The 14819-nt window shown below is 48.8% G+C and overlaps 1 protein-coding gene across 1 annotated transcript in view; it reads left to right on the top strand.

The window, feature by feature from the left end:
* LOC123791748 (uncharacterized) overlaps positions 1–14819 on the top strand; it is a 52243-nt gene that overhangs the window by 16472 nt on the left and 20952 nt on the right. The window contains exons 10-18 of the mRNA XM_087865249.1: positions 680–824; positions 1794–1926; positions 2250–2411; positions 6640–6766; positions 7081–7292; positions 7813–7975; positions 8182–8264; positions 10906–11066; positions 11205–11370. Coding sequence (XP_087721375.1) covers positions 680–824; positions 1794–1926; positions 2250–2411; positions 6640–6766; positions 7081–7292; positions 7813–7975; positions 8182–8264; positions 10906–11066; positions 11205–11370 — 1352 coding nt within the window. The remainder of the gene's footprint in view (positions 1–679; positions 825–1793; positions 1927–2249; positions 2412–6639; positions 6767–7080; positions 7293–7812; positions 7976–8181; positions 8265–10905; positions 11067–11204; positions 11371–14819) is intronic.

Genomic DNA, 14819 nt, shown 5'->3' with positions numbered 1-14819 from the left:
CTGTCCCCAGAAAGCCCATCCAGAAGAGTTGGGCAGGACCCAGCCCTGATGGGAGACTGAGCCAAATACAAGCTCCTTCCAGAAACTGCCCTATCAGCATTTCCCAAGAAGGGGAGCCAGGCCAACACCAGCCAGGTCAAGCAACCCAGAGCTGAGGAGATGCCGGCAGCAAGGCAGAGTGAGCTCAACACCCCAGGTCCCTGAACCAACTGCTAGGAGTGACCCTGACTAGATGCCAAGCCAAGGAGAATTCCAATTTTTTTTGACACTCCAGTCTCCCACCTGACTTGTGGACTGAACAGAGTCTCCCCCAGTGGGCAGGGCTGGGGAGCCACTGTGTTGGGAGATCCGCTGAATAGAGTATTCCAGGCTGAATGGCATTCTACTCCTCACTCTTGCCTCACCAGGATACCCAAAACAAAAATTCTGAGCCTTTCAGCTAGGATTTGTCCCAGGCACTGCTCCCATTTTGGGAGATGCCCAAGCTGGCACAAAAGCAGGGGCTAGAGAGAGTGCATTTTAATGAGTCATCATGGACCTCCATTCAAAGTGCAGTCACTACCTAGGAAGTATAGACACCTCATATCCTTCTGAAGGGGCCTGTACTACCATAGGGGTGTCAGAAGTGGGAAGCTGCTCCACACCCAACAGGGCAGACCTCCCATCTTCTCTTCCACAGCTGCCAGTGCCAGGAGTATGTCTCAGCAGAAGAGCTCTGTGATGCCCAGTGTCTGGCCAGGGCCCCCCAACTTTCCCTGGCCTGGGGTTCCAGCAGAGAGCTGATCCTCAATGTGAAGAGTGAGGCAGGAGACAGTGACCAGAGGGTAAGCCCAGCTCAGGGAAGGGCTGGGATGGAAGGTCAGCCTCTGCCTGCTGGGACAGGGAGAAAGAGTCACCCAGGCACCCTGGCTGCAGAAACCATGCAGCAGAAGGGAAACCAGTCTTGGTTTTTTGATAACCAGTCTTTCCTAGTCTGTTGCTATCTGCATGAATTTCCATTCTGTAGTCTTGAGGGAAAGGCAGAAAGGAAGTAATAAGTGGTATTTCTTCTGTTGATAATGTCAACCATCTGGTTTGAATGCCAGAAGGGAGCTGAGAAAGCATTAGCTTGGCTTTACATAAGTGTGAAGTGAGGCCCAGGGGAATGAAAGCCCTCACCATGGTCACAAAAATGGTGTGAGCCCTTCTAAAACTGAGCGTGAGCCTCTCATCCCAGCCCAGACCTCTAGTCACAGAGCAGAGCCTTCTCTTGGCCACCATGGTGTTGGCTGTGGCTGTCTTCAGCACCTCAATGCTTCATCAGGGTAGAAGGGGCAGAAGACCAGGGCCCAGACGCAGTGCAAGGCTGGCTCAACTTGGACATTTGCTTACCAGAAGGTTCTTGGTGGCTGTATCTGCTTGCAACTGAAAGGGTAGGGAGGATCACTGGTGTGGCACTAGAGAGCAGTTCTGGGGTGATAGGAAGATAAGTGTTCTGAAGAAGTTGTTCTGTTAGTAGGATTTTGCAAGTAGAGAGAAAAGGAGCAAACGATGACCCAGTACAAGGACCAGAGTTGAGTCAGGGGTGTTTTCTGGAGATAAGAAGGAGCCCAGGGCACAGGAGGCCACCTGGGCAAGTTTCAGTGAGGAAGGAGACATGTCCTGATGGAGGTTGACAATGGGCATCTTTGAACCCAGCATCACCAGGGGTTGTACTAAAGGGCTCAGTCTGGGTTTCTCGCCATCCATCATTGCAAGCCTCTCTGCACCTCCTGTGCTCCCTGGGTATATAATGCTGTGCTGCATGTTCTCAGGAAATAGCGAGCACTCTGGGTCCAGACCAGTTCTTTCAAGGGAACGTCAGGGTCCATCTGGTCCAATGTGGCCCTCATGGCATCTTTGGTTTTGTCATCTCCAAAGTGGACATGCTTGGCTCTTTCCTTCTGGGTAAGTGGAGGGGGAGTAACAAGCCCATGCTTTCCCAGAGAGTGGGAGGGATGAGGGGCATGGCTGCATTCTTCCAGCAAGGGATGGGAAGCTGGGGACCCCACCCATGGCTCCTCAGGAACTTTTCAGCCCTATATTGGTCTTCAGGAGGTGACAGTCTGGCAGGCATCACAGAAGGCCATGTCCTTGGGGAGGCGAGGGCCCCAAAAGGGCTGAAACTACTCCTAAAAGGGAATTGAGACAAGATAGGGCCAATAGGTGAGTGTGTGTATATCCCCAGACAAGCCCAGGTCCCTCAGCTTTCCTTCTCCAAATTCTCCCAGGATTACCTGTATCCAGGCCCTGGCTGCAAAGGCATCATCGGACTACAGGACCAGAGCACTCTGTCCCTCATGACCCCCGCATCCATCCCCATATTCCAAATCCAGTGGTCTGCCTGGTAGAGGGGGATGTGATTCTTTTCCAGCTTCATATTCTTCCCCACAGTAAGTTCCCTACTTCAATACCTTGGACCCTCCCTCTGGCCCTGGCTCTCTCATCCCTCCCCAGCCTGGCCGCCCGGGGACATCACACATAGATCACACATTTGAAGTAGCAACTCACAGGCCTGTGCTGTCCTCCTGCTCTCAACCTGATTGGTTACTTCGCTGTGGGCCTCCATTCACTTCTCGGAGCAGATGTTCCAGCTCCAATATTCTACAACTCCTCCCTGCAGCCCATGAGGGTCAGACTTCTGTGCCTTGCATGGAGGCAGGGACTCACCGAGGTGACCTCTGGTCTGAGCCAGCCTTCCTGCATGTCTGGTCTGTGCCATCCAGGGCCTGAAGTCCCCCAGAGGCAGACTCCTCAACCCCTCCTGGCAGCCCACTACATCTTCTTTTTTTTAAATTTTATTATGTTATGTTAGTCACCACACAGTACAACATTAGTTTTTGGTGTAGTGTTCCATGATTCATTGTTTGCATATGACACCCAGTGCTCCATGCAATATGTGCCCTCCTTAATACCCTTCACTGGGCTAACCCAATCCCCCCATCCTCCTCCCCTCTGAAACCCTCAATTTGTTTCCTGGAGTCCATAGTCTCTCATGGTTCATCTCTCCCTCTGATTTCCCCCCTTCATTTTTGTCCTTCCTTCTCCTAATGTCCTCCATGCTATTCCTTATATTCCACATAGAAGTGAAACCATATGATAATTGTCTTTCTCTGCTTGACTTATTTCACTTAGCATAATCTCCTCCAGTCCCATCCATGTCGATGCAAATGTTGGGTAATCATTCTTTCTGATGGCTGAGTAATATTCCATTGTATATATGGACCACATGTTCTTTATCCATTCATCTGTTGAAGGGCATCTTGGCTTCTTCCACAGTTTGGCTATTGTGGATATTGTTATTATGAACATTGGGGTGCATGTGGCCCTTCTTTTCACTGCATCTGTGTCTTTGGGGTAAATACCCAGTAGTGCAGTTACTGGGTCATAGGGTAGCTCTATTTTTAAATTTTTGAGGAACCTCCACACTGTTTTCCAAAGTGGCTATACCAGCTTGTACTCCCACCAACAGTGTAAGAGGGTTCCTCTTTCTCCACATCCTCTCCAACATTCGTTGTTTCTTGCCTTGTCAATTTTTGCCATTCTAACTGGTGTAAGGTGGCATCTCAAGGTGGTTTTGATTTGAATTTCCCTGATGGCAAATGATTTTGAACATTTTTTTCATGTGTCTGCTAGCCATTTGTATGTCTTCATTGGAAGTGTCTGTTCATATCTTCTACCCATTTTTTTGACTTGATTATTGCATTTGAGAAGTTCTTTATAGATCTTGAATACCAGCCCTTTATCTGTAGTGTCATTTGCAAATACCTTCTCCCATTCTGTGGGTTGCCTCTTTGTTTTGTTGACTATTTCCTTTGCTGTGCAGAAGCTTTTCATCTTGATGAAGTCCCAAAAGTTCATTTTTGCTTTTGTTTCCCTTGCCTGTGGAGATGTGTCTTGAAAGAAGTTGCTATGGCTGATGTTAAAAAGGTTACTGTCTATGCTCTTCTCTAGGATTTTGATGGATTCCTGTCTCACATCAAGGTTTTTCATCCATTTAGAGTTTATCTTTGTGTATGGTGTGAGAGAACGGTCGAGTTTCATTCTTCTATATATAGCTGTCCAATTTTCCCAGCACCATTTATTGAAGAGACTGTCTTTTTTCCATTGGATGTTTTTTCCTGCTTTGTCGAAGATTAGTTGACCATAGAGTTGAGGGTCCATATCTGGGCTCTCCAGTCTGTTCCATTGATCTATGTGTCTGTTTTTGTGCCAGTACCATGCTGTCTTGTTTATCACAGCTTTGTAATGTAGCTTGAAATCAGGCAATGTGATGCCCCCAGCTTTGTTTTTCTTTTTCAACATTTCCTTGGCAATTTGGGGTCTTTTCTGGTTCCATACAAATTTTAAGATTGTTTGTTCCAGCACTTTGAAAAATGCCGTCGGTATTTTGATCAGGATGGCGTTGAAAGGATAGATTGCTCTGGGCAGCATAGACATTTTAACAATATTTATTCTTCTGATCCATGAACTTAGGATGTTTTTCCATCTTTTTGTGTCTTTTTCAATTTCTAACATAAGTGTTCTATAGTTTCTAGAGTATAGATCCTTTACTTCTTTGGTTAGGTTTATTCCAAGGTATCGTACGGTTTTTGGTACTATTGTAAATGGAATTGATTCCCTAATTTTTCTTTCTACAGTTACATTGTTAGTGTATAGGAAAGCAACTCATTTCTGTGCATTGATTTTGTATCCTGCACATTACTGAATTACTGTGTGAGTTCTAGTAATTTGGGGGTGGAGTCTCTTGGATTTTCCACATAAAGTAGCATGTCATCTGCAAAGAGAGTTTGACTTCTTCTTTGCTGATTTGAATACCCTTTATTTCTTTTTGTTGTCTGATTGCTGTTGCTAGGACTTCTAACACTATGTTGAACAATAGTGGTGAAAGTGTGCATCCTTATTGTGTTCCTGATCCTAAGGGAAAGGCTCTCAGTTTTTCCCCATTAAGAATGATATTCACTGTGGGCTTTTTCTAGATGGCTTTTATGAAATTGAGGCATGTTCCCTCTATCCCTACACTCCAAAGAGTTTTAATCCCCCTACATCTTCAGATACCTTTGTTTATAAGGATTGTCTTCCTTGAAATGAGCAGAAGCCTGTCACCCTGTGACTCCCATCCCTGGGAACCTCACAGAACAAGACAGAGTTTTCCTCCATGAGACACCCTTTACTATAGAAGAGGGTCTCATCCCCTCTGGGCTCAGCGCCACCTTCCATACATTGAGCATGATCCGGGCCCTCTGTAGACCTTAATTTCCTCCCTTTCCCCTGCCTGATACTTCCCCAGGGCGCTGCTGTGGAGTGGATGGGCATTCTCCACACACCCGGCCCACCTGCTCACACACAGATGACAGATGGTACGGTGCTGTCCCACTAAGATGCCCCAGGACATTAAATGGCTGGGCTGATATAAGGACAGGTCTGTAGCTCTAAAGACATGAGAGAGGCAAGAGAGTAGCCAGTCCTGGGAGGGCTATTTTTATTTTCCAACAGAATTTTTTTTTTTAAGGAATGGATTTTGAGGAGAAAAAACATGGGGCAGAGAGGTATGGAATAGAAAATAAATGCAAATGTAAGCTGTTTTGCTAATCGTTTTATAACCGCAACAAAATAGTACAGATAATGCCCTATACAAACAACACAATAAAGGCTCAAAGATTAAGGTGCTCCCTCAGGCAATGCTGAAGATATCAGTCTCTGGTATTTGGCATTTATGCTGCACTGGGCTTGTGGCACAGCCATGCTTTTAACCTGATTTAAACAGAAGAATGGCCCCTTGGCCCAGGTAGAAATAGATGAAGTGTTTGGTTTCATGTGTCACGTAAGTACCAAAGTTCCACCCCACAAAGCACTGCTGAGGCAATGAGTATCAAAGGGGGAAATAAATCCTGGAAGATGAACTCCAGACATTTGTGCCCTGGTTTCCAGGCCAGGTCTCCCATAAACCCACTGGGATCTGGGTAACCTCCATCCTTTCTAAACCTTGGTATTTACACCTGTGGAGTGAACCCAGTTGCATTCCCCCTTCTCCACACAGTGGGGGAGATGAGAGATCAGAGCCCCACCTTTCTGGGGGAATGGGAGTGCTCAGGAAGAACTGACACCTATGCATGGGAAAGACCTCCTGTGCAGAAGGAATGGCCTGGCTGGGCCTGGCTGTATTTCTGCCAGACTCCCCATCCACTGCCTTAGCTGCTCATTCTCTCAGTCAACCCACAGCATGTATTGAGTGCCTGCTGCATGCCTGCTGCATGCATGCTGCCTGTCAAGGGTACAAAGTTGAACAGGTCCCACCTCTGAGACTGCCAGGACATCCAGCTGTGCTCTCACACAAAGGGCATGGGGGCTTGAGGGCCTCTGTTCACAGTGTTTCAACAATGTGCTAGTGTGCTCACTTAGCAGGCTGAGGGGGGAAAAGGGTCTTGCCCTGGCACCAAGATCATTAAATGTATTAGTATTACATACACTAAAGGATTAAACATGTCATTTCATTGAAAACATGTCTTCTCAGTTTGCTCATTCTCCTGAGGACAGACACTGAGCTACCAAGATGTGAGCTGGCAGGGTTGGGGCTGAGGAGGTCCCTGGAAGCCAGCCCCACCCCTGTTCATTCTCCAGATCGCTCAGCCAGTCACTACCCTGTGTACCAGATGCAGCATCTGTTTAACAGCAACCCCCACTGGGACTTTGGGGCCTTCAGGAGACTCAGCCACCTGGTACAAGAGACTCACCTCAACTTCTCAAGGTAATCTCAACTAAGGTGCCTGGGAACTTGGAGGACCCATGGTTCCTCACATGTGGGTCACAGCTGGGGAGGTGCTAGGAGGACCAGAGGAGAATAGGAATCTGCCAACCACATGGGAGAAGAGACCAAGGGGAGGTGAGGTCTCCTGAGGACATGGAGAGGAGGGATTTGGGAGTCATGGACAGCTCCGGGGGCCACATTATTCCTGTTCATGGGGAAGGGTCCTGCCCCAGGTCAAGGGCACTGACATTTAGCCTGGTGTGAGCAGCCCAGCAAACCTGACTCTCCCCATATTCTGTCCCTTCATCCCCCAGGTTTGCCCACCAGTTCCTAGATCCAGGCACATATGTGTTTCGAGACAATGGACTGCCTGAAAGCGTCATCGTGGTGCTGGTGAAGAAGAAAGGAGTGGCCTGTGATCCCAGTCTATCCCCCGTACAGCCCTCCTCCCCATATCAGCTTACCAGGCATGGGGTTCTCAGGCACAGGCTGCCAAACCTGGGCCCAGACTGGGCAGTGATCACAGGTACTGACCCTGGACCAGAATAGCCAGGACCCAGAGGGGGCATGGGAGAAGCCTTGCACAGCAGGATGCTCAAGTGTGTGCCCAGTCCTATCTGTTACTCTGGGCATAGCCCCAAAGACTTCATATGGGCACGAGGACAAACTTTTCCCTGAACTAGGGCTTCTTTTTTTGCAGGTAAAGAAAATGGAATTTCCTTCTTGGGTTCTCCCGTCTCCCCACCTCCCAAGCCCATCAGTTTTGGGACCAGTCCTTATGAACAGGGTCTCATGGTAAACAGGGCCCCTGAGTAGAGTCATAGGCTCACAGAAATGCCTATTCTAACCTCCTCTGTGGGTTTTCCATCCATCTTCTTTACTGCTTATCTTTAACCAATCTCACTGAGCTTCAGACAGTGGGTCTGTCATGGCCCCCTGCCCAGGAGGGCAGAGAGAAGGCAGCCCTGCAGTGGCTGAGGCATAAAGCCTGCAGATGATCTGAGTGGTCATCACCTGGCCCCTACCCCTCTCCCCTGACCTTGCAGGAATGCTACTGGCTATTGGCTTAGCAACCGTGCTGCTGACAGGCCTCAGCCTCATACTGAGACCCCCGCTGGCCCAGGCCTGCCCTGCGAGGGCTTGGCGGCCCCAGTGGAGGAGCCTTGGGGAGACTCATGTGCCCACTGAGTATGTGCCCCTTAGGGACAGGTGAGTCCACTTCACCCTTCACTCCTTTCCCAGCCTAGGGGTCATGGCCTGTCTGGCCACTTTCCACCCTCTCCACACTCATGACCCCAGTGCTGGCCCTGGAAACTCGGGAAAGAACACCTTCCTAAGCTGATCTGTGATGTTCATTGCTGGCACTCCTGTTCATATGAGCACTGTGCCACCTGAGTGTGGGTGCTTCTTTTCAGCCTTTTGTCCTATGAAGACCTTAGTCCTGTGGGCTCTGGGGAAGGAGCTGATCCCAAGGAGAAAGCCATTACCTGGGGTACAGGTACCACACTTGTGTGCAACAACTCTCCTTCTCCTCTTCTCCTGCCCTCCACCCCAACCAGCACCCCAGGTACACACTCTGGGTAACAGTTCATATTTCTACAACATTGATGATTTATAAAACACTTCATGCTGTCCATCTGATCATCACAATGGCACCTAGAAGTGGGTGTTTTCAGGTGTTGTACCACCCCCATTTTATAGACAAAGAAACTGAGACTCAAGGAAATGTGAGTGGCTTCCCTGAGATCCCCAAGTGGCAATTTTTAGAGAGTAGGTGGTGCTGGGCTTGAAGTGAGAGCTCTCTACTCATTACTGTGCTGGTCATGAGTTCTTAGGAACCCACGGGCAATTCTCCAACTCATGGCTAGCTTTCCTTAGCTCACTGCAGAGGCAAAAATGAAGCCTGTTCTACAGAATCTCTTTACAGGATCACTCACTTGCCCGTGTCAGTTTCTCTTCTCACCTGGAGAATAGGATATTGCCTCCATTCTCAGGAGGACCTAGAGGGGCCACACCTTCCTCCCCATTCACACTTGGCCCCCAGCACCTACTGTAAGGAGGAAGTGTATGCAGGACAGCATGAAGAAGAGACTCTGCCAAGACCGTTCATCTGCTTGGGAATAACAACTGGGCTACCTCACTTCGGACATCAGACAAAGGGACAGAGGAAGGGCCTTATAAGCTCTCATTGATGTGGGTTCACACAGCTTAGAGTTTGCCTCCATTTAGTCCTTAACTGCTGTGTTGCAGAAACCCCAGGAAGTAAGCTGAGTGCCCAGGGACCTGGAGGAAGCAGTGAAGTGAGTGATTACAAAGCACAGTCATGGGACCAGACCAGCACTAGAGTCTTGCTAGCTATGTGAACTTGAACACAAGCCTCCTCACAACACACGTGCATCCACAAACAGACACACACACATCCACAAGTGTCCACATACATACACATTGCATATACACCCACCTACACACACACAGACATGCATACACACATACACCATCCAAGGCAGGCTTACCTCTGTGCTGTCCCTGGCTATGACTTTGCATGGGGTTCAGAGGGTGGTCATCTTTTTCCTGGAGATAGCTCTGGACAGTGAGGACAGCAACCTTGCTAGTGCAGACATAGAGGACTGACTGAGTCCAGGACAAATCTACCCTTCCCACCCTAGGTCCCTGCTTGGGGGTGATCAGCAGGGTGGGCTGTTCAGAGCATGCACAAGGTGGACACAGGGAAAGGTACACAGAGTCAGGGATCAATGCCAGCACTTTAATCTTCAAAGGAAGCCTCCATTCAGGCTCGGGGCTGGGGGTGGGGGGCTCACTGCTGGGATCTCCCATAGGAGGAGGTGCTGGCACAAGGTTCTCTTGGTTAGAGAACTGGCCCAATAGGGAGGGTGAAGTGCCTCTACATGGGGGGCATGTGATGGGGCACATAGAGAGAAGATCTTGGTGGTGTAGGGGATCTGAAAAGCTGCTTTCCCACCCCCTTCCCACCTAAACAGCTGGTAGCTCAGGGGACAGACCCCATCTGGGCTATAGAGAAAAGAAAGGAAGGCAAAGCTTGGCTGTGCAGGGGATGGGCCCATGTTTGTTACCCAGAACGAGAACTCCTGCATCACTTTGTCAGCATCAATGGGACTACCCTTCTCCCCTCTTGCACCCATCAGTCCTGGGAAAGAGTAGTGTAGGCTTGGCAATGGACACTCACTCAGCTTCATGTTCACACTCCCACAGGCCACTCTCTGAGCAAGCCCTAGGCCAACATGGGCCCTCACAACACCTTCCTTCTTTCTTCCTTCCTTCAAGGCCCAGCTCCACAGGGAAAGGCAGTTGGAAAGTTGCCTCCTTCACTCACATGTGTCCTAGCAGAGCAGAATGGGTTTGAGGGAGAAGGGGGTCAAGGGGTTTAAGACCCTCGGCCAAGGGATGTTCCTATAGGGAGTGAGAACCCCACTGGGGCCCAGCAGCCACAGTGGAGTTGCCGGATTCACTCCCTTAGGGGTCAGTCTGGGTCACACTCCAGCCTAAAGCCTAGAGGAGGCCCTCAGCCAGACAAGTACTTAGAGAGCCTCTGCTGTCTGCCAGGTGCTGTGGGACACCTGAGGCTGAACAGAAATCCACAGAGCAGTGGGGACAGGTGGGGCCAGAGCTATTGAAGGTGAGCACAGAGTGGTTATGGGGACATGAGGACAGTGAGATGAACTCAGGCAGAGGGAAGGGGCAGAGATTACTCAGCCAGACGTGGCCTGCATTACCCAGCAAACAGCCTCCTCAGGGGGCTGCCATCTTGTTGAGGCCAGGGAGACCTCAGCAAAGCAGGGAGGCAGTGCCCACCACCCAACTCTGGTGTAACACTGGGCCCGACAGACAGAGGTTGTAGAGCTCCTTGTCTGTCACCCCACACAGAAGAGATTCTCTCCACAGCCATTGCTACCTGCTGCTGAGAAGGTCTCCCCCCTCCTTCAGCTCCCATCAAGTCTAACCCCTGCCTTTCCTGCCAGCACTAACCTTCCCCCTGTACATGCTTCCTCTGCTCTCCTCTGTCCTTGCATACCTGCCTACAAAACCTCAAAGGGAAGGAGAGAAGCTGCTTCCAGGTTCTGCTCCATCCCACAGTCTCACTCCAAGCCTTCTTCCTGCAGGAGAGCCATTCCCTGTGAAGATCCTAGAGGACTTCAGCATCCGTACCCTCTACGACAAGCTTGAGGACCAGAGCCTGCATGTGGCAGCCCAGCTGAACAAGCACAGGAGTGATGCACTAGCCTTCTACAGGGGTGCAAGCCAGCAGCTCCAGGGCCTCAAGGTCAGTCGCAGTTCCCAGACAACCAAGCCACCATCATCCCTACCATCCCAAGGAACAGGGAACACCCACTTCTGGAAATTGCCTGAACCAAGAAGAACACTCGTAACCAAGAGAGTGACACAGCTCTGATTTTTCCAGGACATTCTGCAGCATCTCAGCACAACTGAACAGCAAACTCTGGGCAGGGGTAGAGACCCAGGGAAGGAGGTCAAAGCTGCTTCCAGGACATACACTGGGCAGAGTGAGGAATCTTGGGGCCGCCACACTGCAGCTTCACCCAGGGAGCACTGGCAGCGTCCTCTAGGTGAGAGGCAGGTGCCCAGGGGTGGGAATATGAACTTTGTATAGCACCTAACTGTGCATCTCATATTTATCCTCTCACTTGGTGCTCATCATCCCTGTGTCATAACGGGACAGCAACGACCCTGATCACCGAAAATGGTCCTGGGCCCAGGGAAGAACGTGATCTACCAGAGAAGGAGGGAGATTGCAATAGCAGATGGCAGAGTGATGTTTGCCCCAGCTCTCCTGCTGGCCACATCCACCGCTGTGTTTTAGGGCTGGCCTTGTGTAGGATATGAGGATGTCAAGGACCCTAAGGCCTTGAGAGTCTCCTTAGTTTATATGTTTAGTTTTGTTTTTCTAAAGGGCAAAAGCAATACATGCTCCTTAGAAAAGTTCCATCAGTACAAAAGAGTAAATAATGGAAAGCTAAAGTCCACTTGACCCCAAATCCCATCAGCCTCGCAGGTCTGTAGATGAATATTTATTTGCTCCCTGTGGAAGCCCCTCCTACAACAGCTTCTGAAATACCCTGAAATACTCTTGCCACCTGGTAGAGTCTAACCGTTCCCAGGTTGTAAAGGCTTCTTCCTTTAGGACCTGGGTGTTGAGTTTCACTGTAAAGAAGCATGTGTTAGGCAGGGCTTATGATGGAACAGGGACAGGGTATGGAGGGACATTCCTGGGTCCCCCTACATGCTCTGACTTACAGCCACAATCAGATATTAGAGAACCCAAAACTGAGCATTGTCCTGGGTGGGGCTGGCAGATGGCAGTTCTGGGTGTGTGGGCTCTAAGCTACTCCTGAATGGCCCTGATGTCTCTGTGTTTGGGCCACTGAATAAAGCACAGCTCTAACTACCACAGTGGGTAACTCTACTTCCATGTTGTAAGGGTAAGGATTGTTGTCCCCTTTGCTCCTGGCCCCTCTTTCTCCCTGTAAGTGTCCAGTGGATACCAGTCTGGGGTGGGAAGGGGGCACCAGGCTGCTCTCTGCAAGACTGTGTCCCCAAGGCAGGGGAACTCACCTAGCAACTCATACCAGCAGGCTTACCCACAGCTTTCCCTAGCCTGGCTACATGCTCCTAGAGCGTATACAAGCCTTCTCCGCTGTAGAGACAGGGTAAGTGTTCACTCCCAGGCCAGGAGCCATGGACACTGGAGGAGGCTGTGTGCTTCCTGGAGCAAGCACTCCTGAGCTCACCAAGAACTTCCCAGCCCCAAAGCATGCTCTGTGAAAGCCCAACCTCAAGGCAGGAAAATCCAAGCTTGTTGCTGCAAGTCATCCACATCTGAATCCAGACCTCAGTAGAACCAGATGACTTTCTTTTATTTTCTTTTATTTAAATTTTGTTAGTCAACATACAGTGCCATATTAGTTTCTGGAGTAGAATTTAGTGATTCATCACTTACATACAATACCCAGTGTTCATCACAAGTGCCCTCTTTAATACTCATCCCCCATCTAGCCCATCCCCCCAAACCCCCATCAACCCTCTGTTTTCTAGTATTAAGAGTCACCTACGGCTTGTTTCCCTCTCTCCTTTTTTTTTCTTTTCCTCCTTCTTATATGTTGATTTGTTTTCTTTCTTAAATTCCACATATGAATGAGATTGTATGGTATTTGTCTTTCTCTGGTTGACTTATTTCACTTAGCATAATACAGTCTAGCTCCATCCACATCATTGCAATTGGCAAGATTTCATTCTTTTTGATGGCTGAGTAATATTCCATTACACACACACACATACACACACACACACACACACACACACACACATCTTCTTTATTCATTCATCAGTTGATTTAACATTTGGGCTCTCTCCTTAATTTGGCTACTGTTGATAATGCTACTATAAACATCAGGGTGCATGTACCCCTTTGAATCCTGTATTTTTGTATCCTTTGGCTAAATACCTAGTAGTTCAATTGTCAGATTGATTTTTAACTTTTTGAGGAACCTCCACACTGTTCTCCAGGGTGACTGCAATAGTTTGCATTCCCACCAACAGTGCAAGACGGTTCCCCTTTCTCCGCATCCCCACCAACCCCTGTTGTTTCTTGTGTATTTAATTTTAGCCATTCTGACAGGTGTGAGATGGTATCTCATTGAAAATCAGCTGATTCTCCATCTCCTGGAGCAGTTTGTCAAACTTCAGATTGTAGCTTATTATAAATCAGTTTAATAAGTTGCAAGAAGCATTAAAAAAAAACCTGGAAAGGAATAAAATCAAAACTACCAGAAGCAACACATGTATATGGCTTCATACAACTCTTCTTGCAGTTTTATGCATACATATATGGAGGAGTATATGAACAATGAATTTCTTAGTATGTGTTGTGATTCTTAAGTATAGAAGCCACTGCATAGAAAGAATCTAGTAAATAGGATTTGCCCCCAGCAGCTCCCCTTAAATCAGAATCCCACTGGCCCTCCCAGGCTAGCCCCTCCTGCAGCTGCTCTGCAAAAGCCCTAAGACCCTCAAACCCACCTGGTCAGCAAGTGCCTTTGGAGGGGTTCAGAGAATTTATGTTTGCCTCCTTCAAGGGAAGAAAAGTCAGATCCAAGAAGGAAGGGTCTCCTGGTTCTGGCCTAACACTGCCATTTTTAAGCTAAACCTGCAGAATTTACGCTATGCCCCTCAGAACAACACCAAGTCATAGCAATGAGAATTAACTTGATGGATTCTGTTTATTCCCACAGGTCCCGAAGGGCACACCCCAGTTCTCCATCCCCAGGGTGTGTTGTAAGGAAGGCAGGGGTAGCACAGCTCATTCACCACTTAGAGGGGAAACACATGATTCTTAAGGCTAGTAGACAATGCTTGCCTGGCTTAATGCTTCCTTAAATTTCTTCAAGTTATAGGAGTTATTTAGAGAAAGAAAACTTTTTTTAGCCTCTAATTTGGGCAGGAAAAAGAGTTAAAACAACCCATAATATGCGCAGCATCTCATCAAATGCTTATCTATTCTGTCTATTTAGTGTAATCAGAAAAATAAGCCCCTCCCTTAACTCAGCATTGAGAGCATTCGACAGAAGACTCCTTATAGGACGGCTCCCAAGGGCCTGCCTCAGCCATTGGATACCAGGCTAGGATGCTGTCTTGTCAGCATCTAGAGGGGACCAAGGAGCTTCCTTGGAGAAGATCTGCACACACAGGTCATCTGACCAAGGAAGGGAGCATGCCCCACTCCTCCTGCGCACAGCTGCCTGGGGCTTTGGGGGCTCTGGGACCCCAGTTTCTCCAAGCTCTCCTCCACAGCCTTGAGGGCCATTGTAAACACTGGGAAAGCACTATCTCATTTAACTCATTCGATTCTCACAGGAAATCTATGAGTGACATTACCATCATTTTACAGATGACGGAAGAGTGTCTTAAAGAGGCTAAAAAGCCCACCAAAGTTATATGGAGAGCAGCTAGCCAAACCCCAATCTCCACCTGTAGCCCTTACACTAAACCTCTGCCGCCT

The sequence above is a fragment of the Ursus americanus genome, chromosome 10 (assembly GCF_024610735.1).
Source record: "Ursus americanus isolate L20-20 chromosome 10, mUrsAme1.1.p, whole genome shotgun sequence".
NCBI lineage: Eukaryota > Metazoa > Chordata > Mammalia > Carnivora > Ursidae > Ursus > Ursus americanus.
Note: the sequence above shows the minus strand (reverse complement) of the source record. Positions and strands in the feature narration are given on the sequence as shown.